The 26,076-nt window shown below is 45.8% G+C and overlaps 2 protein-coding genes across 2 annotated transcripts; one reads left to right on the top strand and one right to left on the bottom strand.

Annotated features, from left to right (window-relative positions):
* Nucleotides 1-3,197: 3,197 nt before the first annotated feature.
* TMEM120B (transmembrane protein 120B) lies at nucleotides 3,198-12,181 on the top strand (the record flags this gene model as incomplete). The annotated part of the gene is made up of 11 exons (XM_008944540.1): nucleotides 3,198-3,352; nucleotides 4,329-4,445; nucleotides 5,076-5,135; nucleotides 5,690-5,785; nucleotides 6,765-6,854; nucleotides 8,957-9,022; nucleotides 9,767-9,828; nucleotides 10,062-10,154; nucleotides 10,831-10,895; nucleotides 11,060-11,128; nucleotides 12,068-12,181. Coding segments are annotated over 11 exons (987 nt in total), but the record flags the coding sequence as incomplete, so codon positions are not given.
* Nucleotides 12,182-15,515: 3,334 nt separating this feature from the next.
* On the bottom strand, nucleotides 15,516-26,020 carry RHOF (ras homolog family member F (in filopodia); the record flags this gene model as incomplete). The annotated part of the gene is made up of 4 exons (XM_008944539.1): nucleotides 15,516-15,680; nucleotides 17,822-17,956; nucleotides 18,702-18,811; nucleotides 25,933-26,020. Coding segments are annotated over 4 exons (498 nt in total), but the record flags the coding sequence as incomplete, so codon positions are not given.
* Nucleotides 26,021-26,076: the final 56 nt, after the last annotated feature.

The following is a 26,076-nucleotide window of genomic DNA, read 5'->3' as shown; positions in this document are numbered from 1 at the left end:
TTAAACAGAATGCACGTTGCAAAAAAAAAGTGTGATTTCTAGATTTAGCTCATTGTCTTAATTAAAAGTCAGTTCAGGTTGTAGGCTTGCTAACAGAAGGAAAGGTGGTGGTTGGGCGTTGGGGGGAGCACCAGCTGGTGTGGTTTTGTCGAGCACTCCTTTGCTGTGTGTGCTGACTGGCCTCCTCAAGAGCATGCTGCTTAAGTCTGACCTAAACTACAGCAAAATGGCAATGACTCCTCCCTCTCTCAGATTCCTCACCTGTAGAAGGGAAGTAGAAATGCTCCGTGATGGGGTGGCAGCCGCAGGTGGCGTGAGTATTGCCCAGAGGTTAGTACTGAGGAGGTGAAAAGGTGGAATAACATCCATTATCTGAGAGCTTCAGGGCTCACAGCAGAGTTTGCATCTGAAGGCAGCATTGTAGAAGAGGGGAACGTGGTTCTGGTCCTGAGCATGGCACTGCTCCAGCTCTGTGAGATGCTGGTGGTGCTTAAACGTGCATCTGAGGGAGACTCTGTGCTCCCAAACTGGATTCAAGTCAAACCATGATGTGTTGGGGTAGAAAACACACCTTTTTAGGGAGAAAGTACTTTGAAGTTGGTGTCTGCTCAGGCTTGTGCTTGCACATGGCTCTTTGGACATACTTGACACTCCTCTTGCTCTTGAGGAGCCTGGTTTTCCTGGCAGCAGCCTGACCCCCTCCCTGCCTGCCTCACCCCTCTTCAGCACCTTTCTTTGGTTGGCCTGGCTCTCATCTCTGGCTGGAAATGCTGCTCCAGGACTGGGTGGGAGCTGCTGCTCACATTATGAAGGACCTCTCCGTTTGCATTTTGCAAGGTACTTTGGTCACCCCCCACTAAAAAGGTCTCTTGTGCAATGCCAGCAGGGGAAAAAAGAATTGATGGTGGGCAGATTTTTTTCTGTGTTGAGAGATGTGCCAGCCCTGTGGAGCTGAACGGTCTCTGTTTCACTGTGCTCCTGCCCCATCTCATATTTTATAATTGTGTTTTAAGTTCTGGGTCAGGGGCTGTGTCTTCCTCCTCCTGCAGAGAAGGACCTTGGACTCTGGTCATAGATCCTGCCCCTGACTTGCTGGCATGGGGCACTTGGGGCTGTGCTTGTGTTTGGGGAGCTCCAACTTGGGGCTTTGAAGGGGCTGATGCTGCCGTGCAGTAGCACTGGGCATCTCCTCAGAGCAGTGTGCACCACTTGTGAGATGGGGTTGGGGAACAGCCAGGATTTAAAGCAATTCTAACCAGCCACATCCACGGATTTTTGTTGTTTAGGTTGCCAGGGCAGCATCTCTTCTCTGAAGCAGTAGCCTGAGAAAGAGCTTGGGGCTGTGAGGCATTGCAGTTTTGGGGCAGGGACGTGGGAAAATGCAAGTTGCCCTGCCCTAGCTTATTAATTTAAACCTTGTGTGTGAACATGTAAACCAGATTTTGATTAAGAAAAAGCTCTGTGAGAGCTCCTTGTGAATGTGGTTTGAGTCCTGCAGATTCACAAGCACTGACCACAAGCAGGGCTGTTGTGAGTGCTGTAGGAAACAGACCTCGAGGTACCTACAGGAAACATCAAGCAGCTGCAGCGTGGGGCTGTTGAGCTGAACCACTGCCTGCCCTCAGTCTGCCAGAGAATTGGGCAGCACAGTTTCCACGGTGCTTAGAAACAACTCTGGGTGCAGAAACAGCTCTGATGCCTTGTGCTTGGGAGCTCTTCAGCTTGGGGCAGAAATCCCCCTCCCCCTGGTGCCCGGGTCCTTTGTGTTTCAGCACGTGTTGCTGGGGAGGCAGTGCTGAGCTCCCGGCGCTGCTGGGGGGTCCCCTTTGTAAGCAGTCACCTCTCTTGGAGAATAAATAACTTCACTACCAGCAAATGTCACATTCTTCTAAATGCCAGTGTCATTTTGAAGTAGTTTTCCTGATGTTTTTGGCTAGCAGTGGAATTTACGGGCTCTCAACTCGCCTGTTGTGTTTCCAAGAAATACTTGAACACTTTTTGGCGAAGAGCTTCTTAAACCCTTTGGACCAGCCTTTTAAAAGATGCTATTGCAAGACAAGAAGCAGAAAGAGTTAGTGTGCAAGCCAGTGAGCCCCAAAGTCCTGCGTGGGCTGAGCAAAGCCAAACCAGTTCTGAAATTATGAAAGCTGCGGGGCCTGGACGTGGTTAGTTTGGTTATTAAGGTGTTTAAGTCAGATACTGGAGCTTGGTTTGTATTGCTTCTGTAAATAATGGACAGCTGACAACCAGGTCCTAGCAAGGAGGAAAGCAAAGATATGGTTTGTGTGGTTTCACCACCATGTTTATGCTCTGGGAAAACCAGGGGTAATTTTCTGTAGTCGATGTGCCAGTAGATAAAGCAGCTGTGCAAATAGTCATTGAACATGTGCCTTCTCTCTGCAGTGCTAATTCTGCAAACTCTGTTTTCAAAGTTATTATAGATCTTAAAATTTGCCAGAGGGCATTGCTTGGCATCCAGTTAGCTCTTCTGGAGGTCTCCTGGGACCCTTAAGGGTGGTGAAGCCATTGGAGAGGGGGGGAAAGCATGTTTAGTCTCAAGCAGAGGGAAGACTGTGAGAGCAGAGGCACCTCAGTGGGATTGTAGCTGGTTACTGCATCCTCATTGTGGCCAGTCAAACACTAAGTGAGGGCTTCAGAGGATCAGTGAGCGAGAAGTTCATCTCAGGGAGCATCTAATGCCACAAAGAGGGGAGTGGATTAAACTTTTATGTAGGCTGCTTGAACATACATGGGGTTGAGATAGCAGTGGTGGCCAGGAAGGATCTAAACCCCCAGGCAATTGGTGTGTGGCTAGTTTTGTGTTTTTTTTTCCTCTGGGTCTTTGTCTTCTTTTTTTCCCCCCCAGATTTAATCTGGTTGTGAAATCGAGTTCCTGCTCTGCAATTTAGCCACCCATTTGATGGAGACAGATAGGGATCAAATGGAGGATTAGGGCTTCTTACAGGGTGGGGCAGGAATGAGGAGCTCCAGAGTGGGAAAGCTTGTTAGAGAAAATGAGAGAGAGCAGAGGTTGCTCTTTGTTTTGGAGGAACTTTGTTAATGTCCGTTTGAGCTGTGCTGGGTGGACATTGCTGCCTCCTCGGTTGTTTGCATGGGTGCCTTTTCCCTCACAAAAACCCAAGGTTTGGCTCGCCTCCTTCAGAGGTGAGGACCAAATGCAGTGTGTAACCTAACAGGGTTCTTCCTGCCAATCATCTCCTTTTCTGCTGCAGGAAACGCACAAAGTTTACAGGCAGAAACTGGAAGAAGTCACCAGCTTGCAGACAGCCTGCAGCAGCTCCATACAGCGGCAGAAGAAGACACTGAGGGATCTGAAGCACAGCCTGCAGCGGTACTGGGAGACCTGGGGGGTGGAGGGGGTGGGGGTGGGATGTTTCTCCCTCCTAAAGGGCTGAAACATTTGTACTTTTAGCCTTTTAATATGCAGTCTTTGTTATGGTGCTTAGTTTGCTCCATATTACTCTTGAGCCACCTCCATCTATCACAGCCAGGAAGAATGTTCATAACCCCATGAGGGAAGGAGTCCTGTAAATAAAGAAGATCTCTGAGGAAGTCTGCATGGGTTTGCATCCTTGCAGTACATGTTGTACACTGCAGGACCATTCAGCTTTTGGTCTCTGTGTTTTGCTGGGTGAGCAAAGATTTGCTCCGTAAGCTGTGCTGGAGGAGCAGCATCTGTCCTTGAACCTGAAGGTGTAACTTGCTCCTGGGTGGATTTACAGGGGAGAACTGTCTCTGGCTGCTTGGCTCATCCCTGGAAGCCATGGGCTAAACTGCTTGTGTGCAGGTCTGAAAGCACCTCCTCTGACAGCACGGGTTGCTAACACTGCTGTGCTCTGCTCTGTTTTACATTAATTGCTAAAACTGAAGTTTATCAGTAAATCATCAGCTATGTGTTTTGTTAAAGCCCAAAATCTGTCATGCCTGGCAGCCTCTGCAAGGTCAATGCCTGAAACCATGGACAAAGTTCCTCAAGTGAAAGGAGCTCCTGAAAAGAAGCACAGTATTCCCCAAGTGCTCTGCTAGGGAAGCAGGATGGGATCCCTTCATTGAGCTGAGAAGAAAAGAGAATCTGATTTATAAACCACTTGGTTGAAATCTACTACAGCAGCATAAACCAGGCACTGAAACCAAACCATGGTGAGGCAAATGGTGCTGCAGGAATATGGGAGCAAAGTGTGCAAAGGCACCAGCTTGTGCAGTTAGCTTTTTAACAACATGGATTTTTTTTGACAACTTTGTTTTTCCTTCAAGTAAAAAGGAGCTAAAAATGTGAATAGGAATATTGTGTTTCTGTGTTCTTGCAGGTGCAAGTCCAGAGCGAGTCCTGAAGAGTTTGCTCTCCTTCAGGAGATCAGCACCCAAATCAAGGAGAGGCAAAATGCCTTCTTTGACATGGAAGCCTACCTGCCAAAGAAGAATGGGTATGTGGTTCACTGGGGAGTGTGTGCTTGGGAGAGCTGGTCTTTGAAATGCTCACAACAGTGTTGTTCCCAAAGGATGATGTGTGTGTTGAAGAAATACATGTGAAACTGGATGAGTCACAGATCTCTTGCTGAGTTGATGTGTCAATTGTACACAGGATTCAGTAGCTGTATGTAGATGTACTGCATGTAGGCAGCACAGGTTCTCTTGTTAACATAAAAGTAACCCTGCATTGGCAAGAGGTCCTGCAATTCACTGTTTCACACTGATGTTTTTCCTCTGCTAATAATTTAAAGATTAAATCAGTACAAGAATTTAGTCTTTTTTTTTTTTCTTAGTGTTTTCAGATGACTCAAAATTTATGCTTTGCTTCAAGTGGGGTTGCTTAGACTGTAGTGCAGAAGAGGGACAAGAAAAATAAACCTTTTCTTTAACTTCTTGGAAGTGCTGACCAGTCTTCCCATATTTAAGTCCTATTCTATAGTCTCTCTCTGCAGTTTGCCCTAATTAAAAGCCTACAGCAAATGTGGGGTTTAGATATGCTGGTCTCTTCAGCTCCAATTTGGGTCATTCTGCCATGTTCAAATAAAAACAACTTACATGGTCCACTCTTGGTTTTTGTCTTCCAGCCTGTACTTAAATCTGGTGCTGGGAAATGTGAATGTAACTCTCCTGAGTAACCAAGCAAAGTAAGTGAATGTTTCCATGTGTGTGAATTTGGGTTTCTCTGGGGCCAGCCATGGGCTAAAGCCCAGAGAGGGGGATGGGTTTCTCTTGGATCTGATAGATGATGAACTGTTGAGAGTGAGCAAGTTGCACTGATAGGACGACAAGCTAATGCTTCATGAACTCTGATGGGTTCTGTCCATTTGCTTTTTAAGCCCAGCCTGTTGCCTTAATTGTCAGGGGGTCAGGGCAGAGGAGTTTGCAGTGTAAAATGGTATTGTTACTTCTAGGCATACAGTGCTCCAGAAAATGGAAATTTTTTTAGGTTATCTTACCATGCCAACTCAGAAACCAGCTCTTATGGACTTAAGGCATTGAGTTGTCTTGCATTGTAATGGCCATGCAGCCCAGATGCACCCTGCAGGCAGAACATGGCCTTTGCTGGTTTTCTAAATGTTTCAAGCTAAAACTCATGTCTTCAGGCTTGGCATGTGGGTTTGTGTCTGATTTCAAAAGTGAAGCTATGTTCTGATAAAACACCTCTTTATGTCCATAACTAGTAGCTGTTTCCTTCCAGGTTTGCCTACAAGGATGAGTATGAAAAATTCAAACTTTATCTGACAATAATCTTGTTACTTGGGGCTGTCACCTGCAGGTTTATTCTCCACTACAGGTAAGTCTGCATTTTGACTTTGAATCCAGTATTTTGAATAAAAACATGCTACCTTTGAGCTAACTGTTCTCTTCTGCTAAGGATGGTGAGATGGGCTCTGGCAGTACTTAGGTTTTGAGTAGCTGGACAGCAGGGCAGCTTTTGCCCCTCTTCTTCAGAATTGGCAGGACCTGTATTTTAGCTACTTGCTTTTTCCTTAAACTGTTTTTGGAGTCTCTTGTAACTGAGAGATGTCCCAGTCCTCCTTGTCCCAGCTGCAGCTCTGGGGCTGCAAACACAACAGGAGAGAATTTGCATTAAATTATCAGACCTGAAGCATTATCTCTAGGTCATGATAAAATATCTAAGCACCAACAAGCTTCCACTATTTAGTTTGGCTTAAAAATCAGGAAGGTGTTGGAGCCAGGCACTTCCATGGAAGTCCCTGGGTCTGGGTGAATGCAGGATTGTGCCAGGGTGTGATGCTGCCACATACAGAGGCTGCCCCAAATCTTCTTGGCTTCAGGGGTTTAGAGAGGGCAAAATAAAGTTGTTTGGTTTTTGTCTTTTTTTCCCCTCACGGAGTGTAATGCTCTTCTGCTCTTTTAGTTGATTGGATTTATGTAGATCTCCTGGAATCTCCTCATTGAATTAGCCTGGAAATGCCTCTCTAAATGCTCCTCTAAATTGGATCATCCGCTGCTTCCACGGCGCTTTCTCTCCTTCAGAAGGAATTAATGTCATCTCTGCATACCTGCTGATCAGCTCAGGGGCTGCAGTGTTCTCTCACGGGGCACTTCCCAGAGAAAAGGACTCTGAGCCCAGTGGTGCTGCCAGTCTGGTCCTGTACCTGGGTTAGAGATGTTCAGGGCTGGGGCTTTGTAGCTGTCCCTCACTTGGGCAGGTTTTTCACTCACCCAAGGGAAGGGGGGAAAAAAGTGGATTTTTTTGAATGTGTCTTTATAATTAAGAGGATTTTTTTTTGTTTTCTATTTGACAGGGTGACAGATGAAGTGTTTAACTTTCTGTTAGTGTGGTATTACTGCACGCTGACGATACGGGAGAGCATCCTCATTAGCAATGGATCAAGGTACTGTGCCACCTGCAAAGCTATCTGTAAAGCATGAAATGTCCTCAAAACTAAACCAAGCAATAAAAAGGGATTCAGCTTGGTGCTGAAGCCCAGCAAATGTGAGACGCCGATGCCTCTCTGTCTCCATCCCTGTCCCTGTTCACTTCTAAGGGCAGATGTGGCCACCTGAGGTTTGGGGAGAGAGGAGAAAGTGCAGTTTCTGAAAGCCCATAAGCTCTTGGTCCAAAGTGTGGGAGATGTTTTTGGTAGCTTTGGGTTGGTTGTAGATAAGGTTTGGGGCATACGTGTGTGTGTGTTTTTGGTGAAAGGACCAACCCAAGGTGTACTGACTGCCCTGTGGTTTTCATGACTGCCCTGCACATCTCTGCTGCTTCTCATGAAGTGTGTGACTGAATTAGTCACATTGAGGGAAAGTTGGTACTGAGGGGGTAACTGCATGAAGAGCTGGGAACACGAGTAAAACCCTGGGAGAAGTTAACTGAAAGATGATCCTTACTCCAAGCCCTTATTTCTTTCTGGCACCCTCAGTAGGGGTATCCTGAGGCAGGGTGGTGAGGTCCTGCTGGCGAATCCCTCTTGAAGTATCTCCTTTGGGTCTGGGTTGGGAAGGTGCTTGAATCTGTACTTGTGTGCAACCTGGAGTCTGGTGTTAGACCTTAGCAACAACTTGGTGGCTGCATGTCTCCAGCTGTCATCATCCAGAGAGGCTGGCACAGGGAGACCACAGCAGTCACTGTCTCTCTTCCCCTGTGTCCATTTGCTGCTGGGTGACTGGCTGCTGCAAGTTTGCAGCTCCCTGTTGGGTTAATTAATAGAGCTTCCTATTTGTCTCATTTGCCACCTTTTGAGCAGCCAACATTGTGCTAGTCCAGCTTTCCCCATGTGTTCTTGCTCTGAATGCTGCACAGAGCCCTTTTACACACCCTTGTGCTTGTGCAGTGGTGGACAAGCATGTGTGTTAGCACAGTGGTGTCCTGGTCAAGTAGCAGTATCTGCTGATCAGCTGGGAGCAGCTCATGGCTCCTTATTTCAGCCATTCACTTCCTTCTCTGAAGGCAATGGCTTCCATGATCTCCTCAAAGTGAGGTTGGGAGGGAGTGTTTCTGGAAGTCCTGTCTTGGCATTGCTGGCTGGATACTCGTGGTTCCTACTCCCAATGCCAGAGAGGGTTTGTGCCTGGAGGTGGGCACCAGTGTGGCATGTGTGGTGGGAAAACTGAGGCCTTCCTGCTTTGCCTAGGGGCAAAAATCTTAAAAATGGGCTGATTTCTGGATGCTGTTTGAGGACACAGTTCCCTGTGTGGACCATGGGCAGCAGGGATGAGGAAATCTCTTCTGCAAGCACAGTTGTCCTCAGGGCTGCTGCAGGTGTGAGGTCTTCTTTTGTGGTGCTTTCCAGAGAGAGGGAATCAGTGGAGGCAGAGACAAAGACATCAAAGTATGAGGATGTCAAGTTGCTTGCCTGAGGCCCTCAGAGAAACCTCTGAGCCTGGGCTGGCTGTATCCACAAAGATTGGCCCCAGCAACTCAGGTGCTGTCTTGTGTTAGGGGCCACACACCTTTGGCTGGAAATGTCCCAAATGAACCCATCGTGTTGGCTTAGCTTCCAAAGCAGCACTGTTCCTGGGGCAGCTCTTCACTTCTTGACTCTGCCTTTCTACAGTTTTTGCTCACTTCAGTGTAATTTTCTGAGCTTTCTGCTGTGTTTGTGTCTGAAAGAAACAGCACTTTAGAGGAAGGACTCTGAAACATCACTGATTTGCATGGCACAGAAAAAAGAAAGGGTGTGTGGGCTGCAACTTTTGTGTCATTAGTCACCATGGCACCTTGTGCTGCCAGGACTGCTGCTTCTCACTGTGCTGGAGAGCTCATGAGATGTGCCTTGGTGCTGAGCCCCCATCCAGTGGCCATGGACTCATGCTCCCAGCTAACCCATATTGCCAGGACAGTGTTCCACAGCACCTGTTTTGCTCAAGCTGGGCCATCTGTTTTGTTCCTTGCCCCTTCTCCCCAAAGGCAGGATCATTTTTTGTCCTTAATGCCAGACTTACTATGCTAAAATCCATGTTTGTTTTAACTGGCCTATTTTTTTCTGTTCAGGATCAAAGGCTGGTGGGTGTCTCATCACTATGTCTCTACATTCCTGTCTGGAGTAATGTTAACATGGTGAGTTTGCTTTCAAACCTGTTTTAAAGTATTTGCATCAGCTGAACATTTAAATCCAGTGTGACCATGGCAGTGTGGCCACACAGGCACATGGCAAAGCACCACACTTCATATTTGTTCTAAGTTTTGTAGATGTTTTCAGTGATAAATACGACACTGCAAGTTTTAATGGACATTGTTGGCTTAAAAGAAACCCAAATGCTGAGCTATGGTTGTGCTGGTGGTAGCAAAATCTCTGCCAGTCTCCCATTTTCTGTCTTTGTGTAGCAGCAGCCACACTGCTTTAGAGGGAGGGCATCAAAAATGCACCTGTTTGGTGCCTTTATTGAACCCCAATTACAGAGTATAAAGGCAAAATACATGTTACCTTCCCACAGGTGCTGGTGCTGGTCACACAGTGCAGAGATGCACACCCCAAATGGCCCCTGCACAGCCAGTGATCATGAGCTGATTAGTTAATAATCAAATATTGCTTTAAACCAACAAATGTTTCTACTCCTGAATCTGTAAGGGGATGGTTGAGTGGCTGGAGCAGAAGGTCCCCTGATGTCTGTCTATACTGAACTACCCTTAGGATAAGGAGCACAACCACTGCAGAGGTTTTTAATTATGCTTGCTTGCTTTTAGTAATGCTTGCTTCATTTGCCAGTGGGATCTGGCTTGGTGGGGAAGGGCACAGGCATGGGGAATGGCACCGTGTGCTTTTTATCAAACAAATGGACCTCTCTTGTATTTTGCTTTCAGGCCAGATGGACTCATGTATCAAATGTTTCGCAGTCAATTTTTAGCATTTTCAATATTTCAGAGTGAGTATATCTTGCTAATTCATGGGATTAAATAGTTTTGTATCTCAATGTGCTTAGAAGAAAGCACTTCTGCTTGCTAAATAATGGACTATTAAACTGTAGGAATATAAAGATACCTAATGTACAAACATAAAAATTAGATGCTCTTGGATTAAACATGATTAAAATAGCTTGCTATGTTTATCATACTTCTGCCTAGCCAATGCACTTAAGTTTTACCTCTCCTTTTCCAGGCTGTGTTCAGTTCCTACAGTATTATTATCAAAGGGGCTGCCTTTACAGACTCCGTGCTTTGGGGGAGAGAAACCACTTGGACCTTACAGTAGGTGAGGTCTCCTGCAATACTTGGTTTGCCAAGGTTTTGCATGGGTTTTAGGTGCAGGGAGAGGGCTGTGTGCCCTTCCAGGAGTGAGCTTTGCAGAGCTGCCACCCGCCTGCCCTGCTGCCTGTGTCCCAAGGCAGGAAGGGAAGCAAGGCTTTTGTGCCCCTTCTTGGGTCCTGGGGGTCAGGAGCAGAGGGCTCTGATCTCTGTCAGCTCTTAAGGTGGAAGTTCTGATCACCCTCATCTTCATCATCCTTCCATGACCACATCTTCAAGTCTTATTTTTTTTTTTTTAGCAGGGCCTGTTGTGACAGGAGGAAGGGGTGATGCTTTTAAACTAAAAGAGGCAGATTTAGTCTAGAGAGGAGGAAGAAATCTTTTACAATGAGGGTGGTGAGCTCCTGGCCCAGGCTGCCCAAAGAGGTGGTCTGTGTCCCATCCCTGGAACCATGGTGGGGTTGGCTGGGGCTCTGAGCACCCTGCTCTAGCTGCAGATGTCCCTGCTCCCTGCAGGGGGGTTGGATGGGGTGACCTTGAAAGTTCCCTTCAACCCAAACCATTCTATGGTATTTTAAATTGATTGGTTATTGTGGAGCAGGGTGGGAATAGCCTGTATGGGGAGAGCTGCAGTTCTGGTCCTGACTCTTCTCTGCTCACTCTCTTGCCTCTTCTGTTTCCAGAAGGATTTCAGTCCTGGATGTGGCGGGGGCTGACATTTCTCCTTCCCTTTCTGTTCTTTGGGCACGTAAGTTGGGCAGTCCCATTCTTCCCTCTGTGGTGCAGGGCCTGGGAGGGTCTGCTGCTGGGGCTGCAGCACTGTGGAAAGGTGCTTTGGATCACACACACCCATGGCAAATGTTTCTAAGGTTCTTTTTTCACTCATAATGAAATTGCTTTTTCTCCCTCTAGTTCTGGCAGCTCTATAATGCAATCACGCTTTTTGGATTGTCAAGGCACAAGGAGTGCAAAGAATGGCAGGTGGGTGGTGGTTCTGCCCAGAAAAAGCACAGAGCAGGGGGGGAGGAGGTGTTTAACCACATTGTTAAACGTATTTGGGCATCTGACCCCATCTAAATATCTCAGATGACGTGGCAAAGAGCCTATATAAGAGAACTTAAAATAAACGTGAGTTGCTGTGGGGAACTTGCACCCTCGGGTGGCTGCACAAACTGAAAGGCAGAGTGTGTAGGGGGAAGAAAACACATGTGGGTGCATGTCTCCCTTGTTGTGCATGCATACAGATACTTAGCTGAGTTGCTGGCAGTTCTTTATGGCTGATCCATGGGTTACACATACAAAAATGTGATGACAAAAAATTATGGGAGTGAATCACTTTGAAAACAGATTATCCACTTTATTGCCCCACTTTCAGGGATCCTTCCACTTGTTTTCGTAGTTGCTGCCACCCATCAGAGGTGTCTATCCATTGTTCCAGCCAGGATTGCTCCTGTTGATCCAGACTGGAGCACACCCCTCGTGCAGTGGTGCTGATGATATGATGGTCTTTATTTGGGTCAGATCCTGCTGTAACTTGTGTGCTCAGGAGGAACACACCTTCCCACAGAAACGTGTCATTCACCCACGCCTGTGCCACTGCTCTTCGATGAACGTGCTCGTAGCAGGACTTCAGTCCTTTAGACTGAATTTAAGGGTTTGGTTTTACTGTCTGGTAGAGTCCAGCAGTGTTGAATATACCCCATGTTGTAATATTAAAAAGTAGGAAATGCTGCTTAAACAATCATGATAAAAATACACTTCCTGTTAACCCACACAGCTGCATTTCTGTTTGGCTGTGATCTTCTCTCCTTAGATCTCCATGCTGGTGGATCCTAAGCAAGCCCCATTAGAGCTTGTTTAAATCTGGCCAGAGCAGTACCCACACCTCTCACCCTTTTTCCCCCCTTTCTCCCCATTCAGGTTTTTGTGTTGGCTTTCACGTTTCTGCTGCTCTTCCTCGGGAACTTCCTCACTACTCTCAAAGTGGTGCACACTAAGCTCCAGAAAAACAAAGACAAAGTGAAGAAGTTGTGAAGCTGGTGTGCTGGCTGCTGCCCCTCTGCCTGCAGCAGGCCCAGCGTTTGGGATGGACCCTGCAAAACCCCAGCTACACCACGGGCGGGCTCGGAGGGACTCGTCCACCCCTGTGTTTGGCAAAGGAAAAGGACTCTGCCAGCACAGACTCAGTATTAATGCAAGCATGGCTCTGCAGTCCACAGTCCTGCTATTTATGTATATTTAATACAAAACATGTTTGCTTTGGGTTTTTTTTTTCTGTATATAGAGCAGCATGCACCTGCCTGGCAAAGCGCCAGTATTGGGAAGATGTGGGATCTACTGTAATTCCAATTCTGGAATGATATTTAACATTTATTTAAATTCTGGGTATTGGATTTACAAAGGTTTATGAACACTCCAGGCTGGTCAGTAATAGGGACCGAAAGCTGTTTTTAAAGGCATTTATTTAAGTCATATTTTCAGTGGCAATACTAACCTGTGTGTACTGTGAAAAGAAAATATTGCTCATCTTTGTACCATACTGCTGCTATATACACACTTTTAAAAAGCTATTTAAAGAAGAGAAATCCTTTTTTGAAAACAAAAATAAGCAAGCAAAAGCAGTTTTTAAATGGCAGGGAAGTCTGCTAGCCCTCTTCCAGGGAGACCAGGTCATCTGTGCAGGCCTGGAAAACGTCTGAAATAAATCATTAAACATGCAGCTGTTTCAGCCCCTTTTTAATAACAAATACATTGGCCTTCAGGTTGGCTTTTCAAGACTCTGCTTTTCCTTAAAAAGGCCTTGATCAGTGGCAGTAAGTGCAGTTGCACTTCGGTTTCTGTTTTCAGTATTTTTTTTGCTGCCAGTGCCCTTCTGGAAAGGGGAGGACAGGCTCAGCACTGCTACCAATCCTTAAGAGAATGTAAACTCCTGTTTGGGAGGATGACAGAGGACAGATACTGACTTGCCATCCTGCTTAACTCCTCTGCTGCTTGAACTTCAACTCGCTCATTCAAAGAACCCTGTTTTGGGTGCTGTGATGTCAGTGCCTCCTAAGGCCAGCTGTGATTTTGTGAGTGGCTTCAGGCAGCAGCATTCCACCGGCCGTGAGGGTGAAGGCTTCCTTTGCTTGAGCCCAAAGCCCAGATTGGCAGAGTGCTCTGAAAGCAGAGCTTTGGCAGAGGGGATCTGAAAACCATGTTCTTCTCCCCATAAGTGTGCTCCTGAGGAATACACCTGCACTATGGACTTGAATGGTTTCCTCAGTCTTTCTGTTGCTGCAAGGCTGGCAAAATTGCCTTCACACTGTCACTGTCCTGTGGGCGTGAACAATAAATTGTGGTTTGCATATTTTGAACAACTTTCATGCTAGCTGGGCTATATTTTGCTCTGTTAACTTGACTTTTGCAAACATTGTGAGGGTTTGTTTTTAATCCTTTGAACTCTCCATTTATGAAATGTAAATTGTTTTATTTTGAGAGCGATGCTGCAGCCTGCTGGATCTGAGTTCAGGACCTGGTTCTCCACGGGTGGGGAGCTCTGCACGTGGTGAGGAAGTTGAGTTCTGCAGCATGAGAAACTCAGATGAAAAAAGCAAGAAAGGTTCTCACCGTGGAGCTGAGAGTAAATGTGGTAACTTCCTGCACGTTGGTGTTTCAGTTCCATACTGGGTGAGGTGATGGGTACTTCTGTGTCTTTCACTGACACGGTGCCTTGCAGAGAAAGGGCTGCACAACTCAAGGTGCTTCTGTAGTCAAATGTGCACAAACTTGCACTTATTTTAATTTTCCATTTTAAGCTTGTAGGGATTCACAAACCTTAAAACAAGTTAGAGGAAGAAAGGGAAAAAAAAATATTTAAAGGATCAAGGTCTTTACCTTACATGTAAAATAATAATGATGGCTTGCTCCAAACCAGAGTATTTTACCAGGCAGTCACATAGCCAGCAGAAGAGAAAGTTGTGTGAAATCTGCATGATGTACAGTTACCAGGCTATATGTGCAATGTGTCTAATAGTAGACTCTTGGCATGCACTGCCTAAAGTTTTTGGCAAAAAGCTGTGTCTTATTCCCATCGTGCAAGTCCTGCATCTTCTCCCTTTGGATGAGCTGTACTTTGCTTTATACAGGAAGCTTTTCAGCCACACCTGTACTGCAGGAACCTCCTTCCCCCTCACAGGTTACAAACTAGGGATTGCTCCTGAAATCTCACTGCATGGGATGTGCAAAAGCACCTGGAGATTTGATGCACATGTACCAGCTTGAGCAGTGGGAGCATCCCTCATCCTTCAACAGACAACTGATACCATCACAATAGGGAAGACTCTTAATTTATAACAGTAGAGATGATTTAATCAGTTAATGAACAGGAGTAAAGTATTTCCCCTAACATATACCAATATTTGCATCTGTCATGTATTAAATCATAGAATCATAAGGGTTGGAAAAGATCTCTAAGATCATCAAGTCCAACAGTCAAGCCAGCACTACCATGACCACTAAACTATGTCCTGAAGTGCCATATCTACATATTTTTTTGAACCCCTCCAGGGATGGTGACTCCACCACTTCCCTGGGCACCTTGTTCCAAATAGAATCATAAAAAAAAAAAAAGCTATATAAATTTATTGTAAAACTGACTTTACACTACACAGAGTAGCTGCTTGGATTACTTCTAGCTTTGAGTTCTGCAAAGGAAGTATTTTCCATGACATTCCACTTTTGAATTGGAGCAGCAGATGCATTTTCCATTGATAAATGCCACTTTCCATTGCAGCAGCAGGCCTTGCAAGGAGACCTCTGAAGGTGCAGCTCTGCAAAGCTGGCTGGTGGTCCAGGGGCAGTGGTGGGTGCTCTGCAGGCAGCTTGAGGCTCACTCATACCACTGCCACTAAGTATATTAACTGGACAGCATTAAGACAGAGCTTCATTGCTGTCTCTTCAAAGGTGCCTGATAAGTTGCTCTGACATCACTTCTCTTAGGCAGTAAATTTTAAGTATAGCATGCCACAATTACTTTGCAGGACAGAAAAATCCCACTAATTAAGTCACATAGTAGCCGTTGCTGTTCATTGCAATTTAAATGGTGAGTCCAAGGCCTGACTGGTGGTCATCTGCAGTTAGGAGCAACAGAGAGATGGACAAAGCCACACAGCATCAGTAACCTTCATAAAGAGCTTGGAAAACCTCGTGAGAGCAGTGCAACAAAAGTGCAAAAATACTAGAAATTAAATCTTTATAATAAAAATTGTTCTAGGAATACAAACGTGATGAAATTTAAAAAACGTCTTTGGGGTTAAACTGTTTTTAAACAGTTTAAAACTGTTCAGACACTGGCTCTCCTGCAGCCAGTGCTCTCCTGCAGCCCAGGTCATAGCACAGAGCAAACAGTCCGTTTCCTTTGGCGCCTGGCTCTTTTCATGGCACTCAGGGCAATGGTTGTTGCCTCTTTAAAAACGTTCTCTATGTTTTCACGACATTTTGCTGAGCACTCCAGATAAACCTCTGCCTGAATCTGCTGACAAGCCTCTTCACCCTGGAAAGAACAGAAGGTAAGAAAAGATGTAAACCCCGTGGGAGAAGGGGAAGGATGGGGGTGGGAGAAGGAAGGTGAGATGGGAAAGAGAATAATTTTGTATATCTTCATATCATGAGGTCAGGAAGATAGATGCTGCCTCTGAGTATGGTGCTAGAGCATTAAGTGGCATTGGCAGTGAACTGAGGCACTGTTAAATAAACTAAACTTTTTCTCACTATGCTCATCTAGAGCCTGCATTAACAGTTCAGTGCATTAGAGACTCTTAAGATGCACACTGCTGAGAGTGTAAAAATATTCTCTGTATTAAATATCTTTAAAAGAAAGGAGGATAAGATGTCTACACAGCAGTATTTTATCAGGCCTGACCTTAAGTGCTACATGATATCACCTTTAGTAATGAATGTCACATGCAAGAGCAGAATCAGGAGCTATGGGACCTCGTTTTGCTGGTGCACATGCAAACTCTGGCTTTTGCTTTGGAGCATCACAAGAGTTCAGCCCAAATCCTCGTCTACACAAATAGGTGCCTGCACATCTTGGCCTCTCCCAAACACATGCACTGGGAACAGAGCAGAGTCTAAAACGCCTGCATGCAGTCCTGGCTGTGGGAAATCACTACAGGCAGACCATGGTGACTTCTTACTTTGCTTGTGATCCTTTTATTGCCACTGTGGAGTCAGCCCCCAGTTTTGAATGCCTGTGAGCCTTGGAGTGTAATTCCAGGTCTGCGACCCACAGCTTATAAATGTTGTATGTATTCATTATAGGCCCTGGGGGTGGGGTTACTTGAGCACTCAGGATTCTATAGGGGGATTTTCCTCAGCATATTTAAGCCAAGCTTGTCTCCTTCTAGTGGTTTGCAAGCTGCAGTGCTGGCAGATACTGTTCATCTCCTCTGTGCCTGGCATTGGAAGCATCAGGTCGCATGCCTGGAGATGCCATCAGCTGTGACAGACTGAGGTAGTGTGCACTTAAGGGGAGAAAAACTAGTGGGGGGCTCACACGGGAGACACAGTCTGTACATCATGGGGGCCCTGGAATTTAGTTGTGTGAGGACTCAGCAGACTCACCAAAAGTGTCTGTTTCTTGCCCTGAGCTTCACGTGAGGGTGGTGAAGGGAGTTATTAATGCAAATGAGGGACAATCTGTAGCTGCTCACAAAGCAACAGGACGGGCATCTCATCTTGTGCCTAAGGAAGACAAGCTAATAAAAGCCCCAGAGTGGTTTAGCAGTGATGCAGTTGCAGTTTCTTTTCATGCTGTTTAAAAAAAGCAGTGACTCATTCAAGGTCTTGGTGCACTTAACCTTGTTCCCTGCACTTGTGTGTCAAACAGTTTGAAAGCTGATATGAGAGGAGAAGGATAGCTTTGTAGTTTGGAGGGGAAAACAAAACAAAACACACACAATCAAAAAAAAACAGGAGACCAGAGCAGAAAGGTCTCGTGTGACATGGGACAAGCTGTTCCATCATTGTATCTAGGACAGCTGTACTGGTGTTCCAAGACTAATTGCAGGTCACACTGCTTTTTAAGACTTAAAACTGAAAATATTTGATAATATGCAGATACTTTTTAAGATGACTTTAGAAAATTTAAAGAAAGGTCTCTTATGTTAGAGAAGCCTTGCAGATGTTTTTGCTATTGTCCTTGAAAAGATTTATTTTTAAACAGTGCTTGCAAAACACATTTTTTTTTCCAGAACTGTCAGTATTTAATCCTGTAATGTGTATGTATCCCAGCATCTCCAGTCTTTATCACAATCCTGATCAAAGTACTAGTGATGGGAGCAATGAATGCTAATAAAAATTATGAAGGGTGCCCAACAAACTTGTCAAGGCTTTATAAATTTGTAACAGCAATAACCCAGCTTGTGAAACAAGAATGAGATGTAACTAGCCTAGAAGATGTAGCCAGCAGTGTCCTTTCAGACACCCCAAGGTACGCAAAACACTCTCCAAAGTCCAAGGACTTCCAGACCCCCCTGGCAGTGCTGACTCACTCAGTAATTTCTTCATCTGGACACTGTGATCACCTAATTTTGGAGCATCTCTCATTGTACTTGTGAGGAGCGACGCCGCTGAGGTAAGTGTGCTGATCCCTGGCAGAGAGGACAGCACTCTCCGTGCACTGGCACCCACCTGGCTGTAGGTGATGGGCTCCTGCCTGCAGGCCCTGAGCTTGCGCAGCTGCTCCCTGTCCTTCCGCAGGTCGGTCTTGCAGCCGATCAGCACCACGGGCACGCCCCGGCAGAAGTGATGCACCTCGGGGTACCACTGGGGGTGCAAAGACAAAACGTCAACATCTGCCCTTTGGGTTGGTTTTTTAAACAGAAAACAAAACAGTGAAGCCAAGGAACAGAACCAGCGTTTAATGTGTGCTGCAATTTTAGAGTTTGGGGAGTTGTTAATCTGCTGGTCGGGGCCCAAAGTGCACTGTTTACAATACAGAAGCATTTAAAGGTCCTACCCAAGGTCAGCTGCTCTATAAAAACCTACGTGGTATTTGTTGCTGTGCCAAAGCTCTTCTTTAACATCTGTTTAAATTCAGAAGAGCTCCTCTAAAGTCATATTCAAAAGCAGAATTTGGACCAAGTCTTGCTTTGTTTTGCTGGTGCTCTGTGCAGGAACTGTTAACTTCTACTTTGGAAGGTTACAGGAATCCTGGTCCAGACAAGTGGTTGCTTACATCTCTCCCCTGTAATTAAATACTCACGTGATGGAAGTAGACTTGGATCTAAAATGCTTGTGTGCACCACTGGCCGTGTGACATTGCTACAGATAAAGCAGTGATTTCACTGCTGCTGTTGGGTGTTTTTAGTGTACAGCAGAGTGAACCCCAGGGCCATGGAGAGGTGAGCTCCAGGCCAACGTTCCGTGGCTGCAGCTGAGTGCAGGATGAGTGATCTGTGCCCAGGGTACAGAACACTAAATGCATCAGCTATTTTAATGTGACATCCTGTCACCTATTGGGCGTATGTAATTAATTTTAAAGGTTGAAGCAGTTATGAGGGGCTCTTACCTTAGCTGCTACGTTATCATAGCTAGTGGGGTTCGTGACGTCGTAGCAAATGAGCACCACGTTTGTGTTCTGGTAAGAAAGGGGCCGTAGCCGATCGTAGTCCTCCTGCCCTGAAACACAGGGAATGTCTTGGGAAAAGGAAATCTCTGTCCTTAAGGATGGGAATATGTAAAGGCACATATCTGAGATCAAGAACAGTAGTACTGTAGAATTGCACAGAGTGCAAGGCTTCCATATGTATAAAATTTCCTCCCTTAAATGCAGGAGGTTCCTCTTTACTGACAAAACTGATGCTTTAAAATATAAACCATGTCCTGGGCAAGCTTTAATAAAAAGCCTGCTTTGTCCAATTGCTCATTGCTTGGAAGCAGTTGGAATCACCAGTTGCCAAGTTGCTTCTCACAAGCAAAATCAGCAAGAGGACTTTGACAGTTACCGATGAAAACCTCTGCGGTTCGGCCGCGCCCCGATACACTGGCACATGTGATGCTGTGAGAAATTACACCCTGCTTGCTAGATGTCAATGCTGGAGGAAAAATCCCCGTGGCAGACTGGCTTTTCCCAGCCCAGGGAGCTGAGGGGCCGTGGCAGTGAGCACACTGTGCCTTCCCCACCACTGCAGCACACGCCTGGCTCCACAAGACGTGAGCCAGGCTTCACTGCTCTCTGAAGCAGGACTGTGCAGCAGATCACAGGGATGCTGCTGAATTCTGGAAAAGCAGGGAATTCGTCATACTGCTGATTAAGGGTATTCTAGCACGTGATCTGACAAGAGGAGGATGATTTGCTTCAGACCTGTACTTATTGTACTTGCTCTTGCTGTATTATGACTTAGCAGCAATCACCGTGCTGGGGTCGGAAGGAGTCTTGCTTGGAGAGGCTGAGTTCAAGCAGGCAGTAATTACCAGATATAGTTGGCAGCTCGGGGCAAAAAAAGCCTAATCTTTTTTCATTTGAGTTTTTTTCAGAGACTTAACAAGGAAGAAATGGTGATGAAGCAGTTTGTAGAAGCTCTATTCTACACCCAAATGCTGCCCCTGGAATTGGGTATGTCTCTGGGACATGCTAAATTTCCAAAACAAGATCTGGGAGTGCCATTCCTTCCCTCGACCCCCACAACATACACACAGCTCAGGAACTGCTGCACAGGGAGGTCGCACAGCTCCAATCTCTGTCTTGGTATTTCAGATGAAAGGATGGTGAAGATTGCAGCGTGCCCCAACTTTATACCAGTTACTGCTGCCCTGGCACCTGGCTGGGTCCCATTCATGTGCTCATCACTCCAGCCAGCATGCTTGACTCCAGCTGCAGTCTGAGGAATCAGAGATACCAGAAGGGAAATAATTCTACAATACTTTGTTCCCTTCCTTAATTTAACTGATGGATTGAGATACAGGTTATTACAAGACAGTCCCTGCTGGATAAGTTGTTACTCAGTTTGCCCAAGATGTTTGTAAAATGGGAACCTTAGGTTTGGAACGTTCTGTATTTGAGCTCCCAGAAGAGCAGCATGCTCCATGAGCAACATGCAGAACAAAGGAGGTTTGATCCCTCAAGGTTTAATCCAGAAATAATAGATAATTGACAAAATTACACATGTTGTATAAATATTCAGTGCAAAGACTGTACTGTTTAGCCCTTCTTATTCCCCCAAATCCACATACTTGTTTGCAACCAATTTAACATTTTGTTGCTGAAATAATCCTTTAAATGTATTAAATGCATCAGGTGCCAAACACATTTTTTTTTCCCTCCTAACTTCCTCTAGTGTTATGTGCTGTGTATGATTTACCCCGTTCAAGTTCATGCTTCTGAGCATCTACCAACGTATCTTGTAAGATCAAAACGTCCTCCAAGTTATTGCTGGCAATTTGAGGCAGACAGGGCTGTCCCCTGGGAAGAAATGTGTTTGTTTGCTTGGAATCAGAACATACAGCTAAATTTCTATTCTGGCTGGACTAACAGAAGAGGTGTCTTCTGTGAATTGATACAAATACGCTCCAGTGCAAGTCAAAAACTATAGATGTGCCTCAGAACTGCACCTTCATCTTCCAAACCAGCCACGCAGCTATGGTTTTTCTCTCAGCAAACTGAGAAAATAAGTGCTGCTGTGTGAAGTGTGGCTCTGTGCATATCTGGATTTTCAGGAATAGCACAGAGACCACAGCAGGCAGGTTAGAAGGTAATTGCTTCACTTGTATTGTGGTGGGGTGATTGCAGCCCTCGCTTGGAAGGAGAGGAAGTGATTTAAGAGCTCGGGTGCAGCTCTTCAGCTGCTGAGGATGTAACAGGACCCAGCTCAAGCTGTGCCTGAACATCAACATCTCTCACTGAAAACAATCCCTTTCACCTCCATCCTTAAATGCTGCTGATGAAATGCAAGAAAGGGCCTTGGAGACTTTTTCTCTGTAAAGCTGCTCGGTCTGTGGTCAGAACTAATTTGGCACAGATTTAGGTCTTCTGCTGGAAGAGTTTTAAAATGAAGGAACGGGGCTGAACCTAAGCAGTAAGTGAATGTGTATGCAGAACCCCCAGGTGTGCTTCCTCAAGCACAGGTAGCTATTTTCTTCCCCCAATTAACAAAAACCATGCTGTGGAAGAGCTGGTTAAATAGATGCCTACATGTGAGCACAGCTGTGACTCTTCTGCCTTCCTCAATTCACTCACTGTACCATCAGAGACCCTGTTCGGGGGTTTTTATAAAGACAAACATCCGTCCAGCTGAATTCCCCTACAATCTGCTCATTATTTGCACAGCTCACACTCCTTCATGCCTCTGTGACATGCTGCATAACCCACATCCCTGCAGCCAGGCCCTGTGGTGGGGTGGGACCTCAGGTGATGGATGAGGGAAGAAGTGAAACCACAGCTCTCGGTCTTATGTGCACGTACACCTCTGTGTGCTCTTCCTAACCCCTTCAGCACCAACAAAGTGCCAGGCTGCGTGGTGCTCAGGCTGTAAAGGAGCTCAGCACCATTGGCAGGAGGGGATAAATGATGGAGCCAAGACTTGCCAGCCCAGGAGCCTGCCAGTTTGTGGTGTCCTGATGTCCCACAGCCCCATCCATCACCACCAGCCACCAGTGGGCAAGGAAGAATGTCATCTCCTGCTCAGGCCAGGCCAGCCACCACTTCCTGCCTGTTGTCTGTAACATTTCACTCTGGTGGTTTGGGACTGCCATGGAGCCATGTGGGGGTGAGCCCCACAGGCACACACACACCCCCAGGTCTCTTTAACTTGTTACTCCGCAGGCTCCATGGGAATACCACCCTTGTTATCTTCTCAGCTCTGGTTTTTCACTACTCCATGTAAAAAAAAAAAACTGGGAAATACACATCCTTGTCCAGAATAAAATCAGTAGAAGAGGGCACTTAGGGGCAGGGAGGGCACACTTTTTAATTAAAGTTGGGGTGTTTTTTTTATTTTCCTTAGGTACACCTTCCCTTTTAAAGTATGAAAAATTACTCTTGCATATACCAGCTTTTAAAATTTCTCTTAAGGCTGTGCATGTCATTACAGCCCTGAAAACCCCCCTGGAGGCTTCGTGTGTGCTTCCTGCCAGTCAGAGCGAGCACCACAATGATGAGGCATTACTTCCTCCCCAGCCTTCCCCAGCCCAGCAGAGCTCTTCTCTTTGGGCTGAGAAAGTCCTGTGCTGAACGGTGTCAAAAATGGAACCTCGTGTCTGAACTGCAGCTAAAGCATCAACATTGCTCCCTTGGTGTGTAGAAAATTACAGGGTTAATTTAGCTCTCGGTGCCTTTGCCTCTGTGGAGCACAGCAAGAAACAGAAACTTGTAGGGGAAGAAGCAGCTGCAATTCTGTTTGCAGATGAGACAAGTGGAGTTACAAAGCCCCGGGCGTTGCGTATGTACACCACTGGCTTCCTGCAACACCAGGAGTCTCTCTGATGAGCTACCCAGAGTAATGTAGTACAAAAGTATCACCAAAAATTGTAGCATATTTTAGACTAACAATTTGTTACCAAAGTTCTTTGTTACCAAAGTTCTTCATTTGTTACCCATAGCTTTTGTAGCTTGCAATGCTTGATTCCTAGCTACTTTGTTTGTGTCCTTCTTCAGTAAGCAGGACAAGCTCAAAGTCTCAAGCTGCAGAGGACCTGACAATACAAAGAATCCTTCTAACTTTAAACAGCCCACAGAGCTGAACCTGTCCTTTACCTTCCCCTGATGCTGAAGTACATGCAGCTCTATTTAGTGTCACTCTTAGCAAGTTCCTAAAAATATCAAAGTCCTTTCTGCAGTGGGGGCATCATGAAGATCCAGTGACACTTTTTAGAAGAACAGCCTTGTCTTCTCCTTCCCTATGCTGCTACATGGTCCTTAGCTGAAGTCTTTCACCTCACAAATGGTTTTACATCCTTTTGATTCCATTTAAATGATTTTTCTGATAAGCTGAATGATTTGTGAGCCTTTCAGACTGAGAAGCATGAAGCTGTCTTAGGATTTTAGAGAAGAGCAAGACCGAGACAAGCAGTTCAGTAAGTCAGAAGAGGATTCATAAAATATGACCAATACAACACACTGTTCAACTTCTTCCTGGGAGTACAGTGGTTTTATGTTTTAGACTCCTCTTTAAGCTGCAGTTGCTGCTGTACACCCACCCCAGAGCACCGTCACCCAGCTGAGAGGAATTGAATGAGCTGCTGCTGCACGACACGCCAGGAGCAAGTCAACACAGTGAAACACCAGTCCCAAAACTCATCTCCCATGGCAGAGGGACAGGAGCTCTCTTGTCTCCTGAACTGGACACTCCCCTTGCTCTTCTCTTACTGCACTGCCTGAACTCCAAGAACAAGACATGACTCTTAGTCCTAGTCTAACCCTTAAGGAATTCTGCATCAGTTTCGTACTGTTAAAACAAGGATGGGAGTAGAATGTGTGCTCAAGTGAGTTCTTCCTCTAGCATAACTTCCAGCTTCAGAAAGAGGATGAAGGGCTGCTTGAATTACAGGGTATGACAGATCTGTAACACAAAACTATATAAGCAGTTTTGAAACAGAACCAAAACTCAGGTTACTTCTCCTCTCAAGCAAATGCCTTAACCAGGGTGTCAATATCCTCCCTTTCTTTGCACCTGACAATCTTGATATGCCTCATGCAAAGTGAAAGCTATTTAGCAGGAAGGGAGGAGACAAGTGTCAGCAGCCTCCAACGACCTGTAGCCTGGTGGTCATGACACTGTTTTAGGAGATGAAACGTGTTGGGTTTCAAGGTTTCCTGATGAGAGATGGAAAGCAACTGCTCCTTCATGGCAAAGAGCTCTGCCGACCAGGTAACAATGGCACCTCCACTCCCTAAAGGGCACAAAAATGTGCCCCACTCTGTGTTTCATTGGGGCAGCACTTTGGTCTGAGACAGTATTTATAGCTGTGAGCTACACGTGGCAGAAGCTGCTTGTCTGAACAAGGAAACAGGGTAAAAAGGGGGACAAACTTTCTAGTGCGGCCTGTTGTGACAGGACAAGGGGTGGTGGTTTTAAACTAGAAAAGGGGAGTTTAGACTAGATAGAAGGAAGAAATTTTTTTAAACGAGGGTGGTGAGACACAGGCCCAGGTTGCCCAGAGAGGTGACAGATGGCACATCCCTGGAAACACTCTAGGACAGGTTGGTGAGGGCTCTGAGCACCCTGCTCTAGTTGCAGATGTCCCTGCTCCCTGCAGGGACAAGATGACCTTTAAAGGTCCTTTTCAACCCAAACCATTCTATGATTCCATGATAAGCCACCAACACCAGGTTCAGCAAACAGTCCCCAGGCTGCTGGTGGCTGTAGGGCCTGCACAGAGCTGAACTCCCTGCGTGACACAAGGAGCTGGGCACTTATGTCAGGCTTGCAGGAGTTTAGTGCTGCAATACTGACCTTGCCCTACCTACCACCGCTTCTGGATCCAGCACACGTTCCTTAAAGCCTGGAAGAAACTCCAAAGGCAAATAGTTGAAGCTGCAGCTTGATTTTAAATGAGCCAGCCAAGTATCAAGAGCTGTTGAACAGGCAAAAATTCCGCACTGACAGTGGACAAACAAAAACTCAACAAGTTTGATGTGGCAACACACTGTATTAAGGAAATCCCTCTTTGGTTGCTCACACTAGACTTCTCCCCTTCTTTGTTCCTTTAGGATTTAAACACAAAAGCCTTGCCATTCTGTAGAAGATACATTATCCAAACCACTGCACTCAAGAACAGTAACATGGACACAAGAAGATATATTAGCAAATTGGGTGCTCAGGTAAACTGGTAAACATTAGCAATAAAATTCACTTTTAGATTAAAAAACTTTAAAATTATCTATTATGATGTCATGTATAGTTTGCAAGAAGGTAAGTGTGGTTTTCTAATATTAAGCATTAATATGGATTACATTCGGTTCTTATTTGTCTTGGTGTAAACTTGGAACAACTCCACAGGCTTGAATTGAAACATGAATTACACGGAGCTGGAATGAAGCACGTGTCAGTTTTAGGGTTCGTTTAGGAAGGCAGGTGAATAACAGGGTCTAGGAGCTTTGAATGAAGTTGAACAGAAACCATTTCACAAATTCCTGAAATGAACCTGCTCACACAACCAGCATTTTCAAATAACATTTACTGCTAAGGCCTTTTTTTTTTGCACACAAACCATCCTTTTTCTCCTTCACTATTCGATCACACATGGCAGGAGATTAAAACATTTTCCCAGTTGATTGTATTATGCCTTGCATCTGGGAACAGGGTTTTAATACCTTCAGATATGTTTGCTATTTGATGTGATTTTCTTAATGAACTGGGTTGTTAAGATAATGAATGAGTCCATGGCTAAAACTGCCATGAGACAAGCGACCCTGGTTTTTTTTTCTGGAAGGCACATTTATGCATGCAACAGGTGATGGTTGTTGTTTTGTTTGTCCTTTAGGAGTCCTGACTGCAATGTTACACTACAAATATGCCAGTAGAATTTCAAAATTCATCCCGTGCCCAGCTTTACAGCCTTCAAGAGTCAGTCTGCTTTAAGCTGACACAGCAAAAGCCCATGAACAGAAATACAGGCACCTTCACAGGAGTGGCATTTTACACTGGTAAAAGCAGTTTCTGCTTATTTATCTGAAATGAAGAAAACCCAGGGGCTGCCTTTGGTTTTTTCTCCGCCCCCGCCAGCCGCACGGAACCGGCCTCTCGCAGCCCGACGCTGTTGGGATTGGGAAAACGGCAGGTAGGAAGCGAGCCGCCCCTTACCTGCGGTGTCGTACAGGTTGAGGGTCACCTCCTTTTTGCCCACCGTAACGCTGGTCGCGTACTTCTCGAAGACGGACGGCGCGTACTGCTGCAAAGGGGGGAGAAGCGGCTGTAGGCAGGGGCCGGCAGCTGGCAGACAGCGCC

Source organism: Merops nubicus, unplaced genomic scaffold, assembly GCF_000691845.1.
Source record: "Merops nubicus isolate BGI_N331 unplaced genomic scaffold, ASM69184v1 scaffold39727, whole genome shotgun sequence".
Lineage (NCBI taxonomy): Eukaryota > Metazoa > Chordata > Aves > Coraciiformes > Meropidae > Merops > Merops nubicus.
The sequence above is the reverse complement of the archived record's forward strand: the minus strand, read 5'-3'. Positions and strand labels throughout refer to the sequence as shown.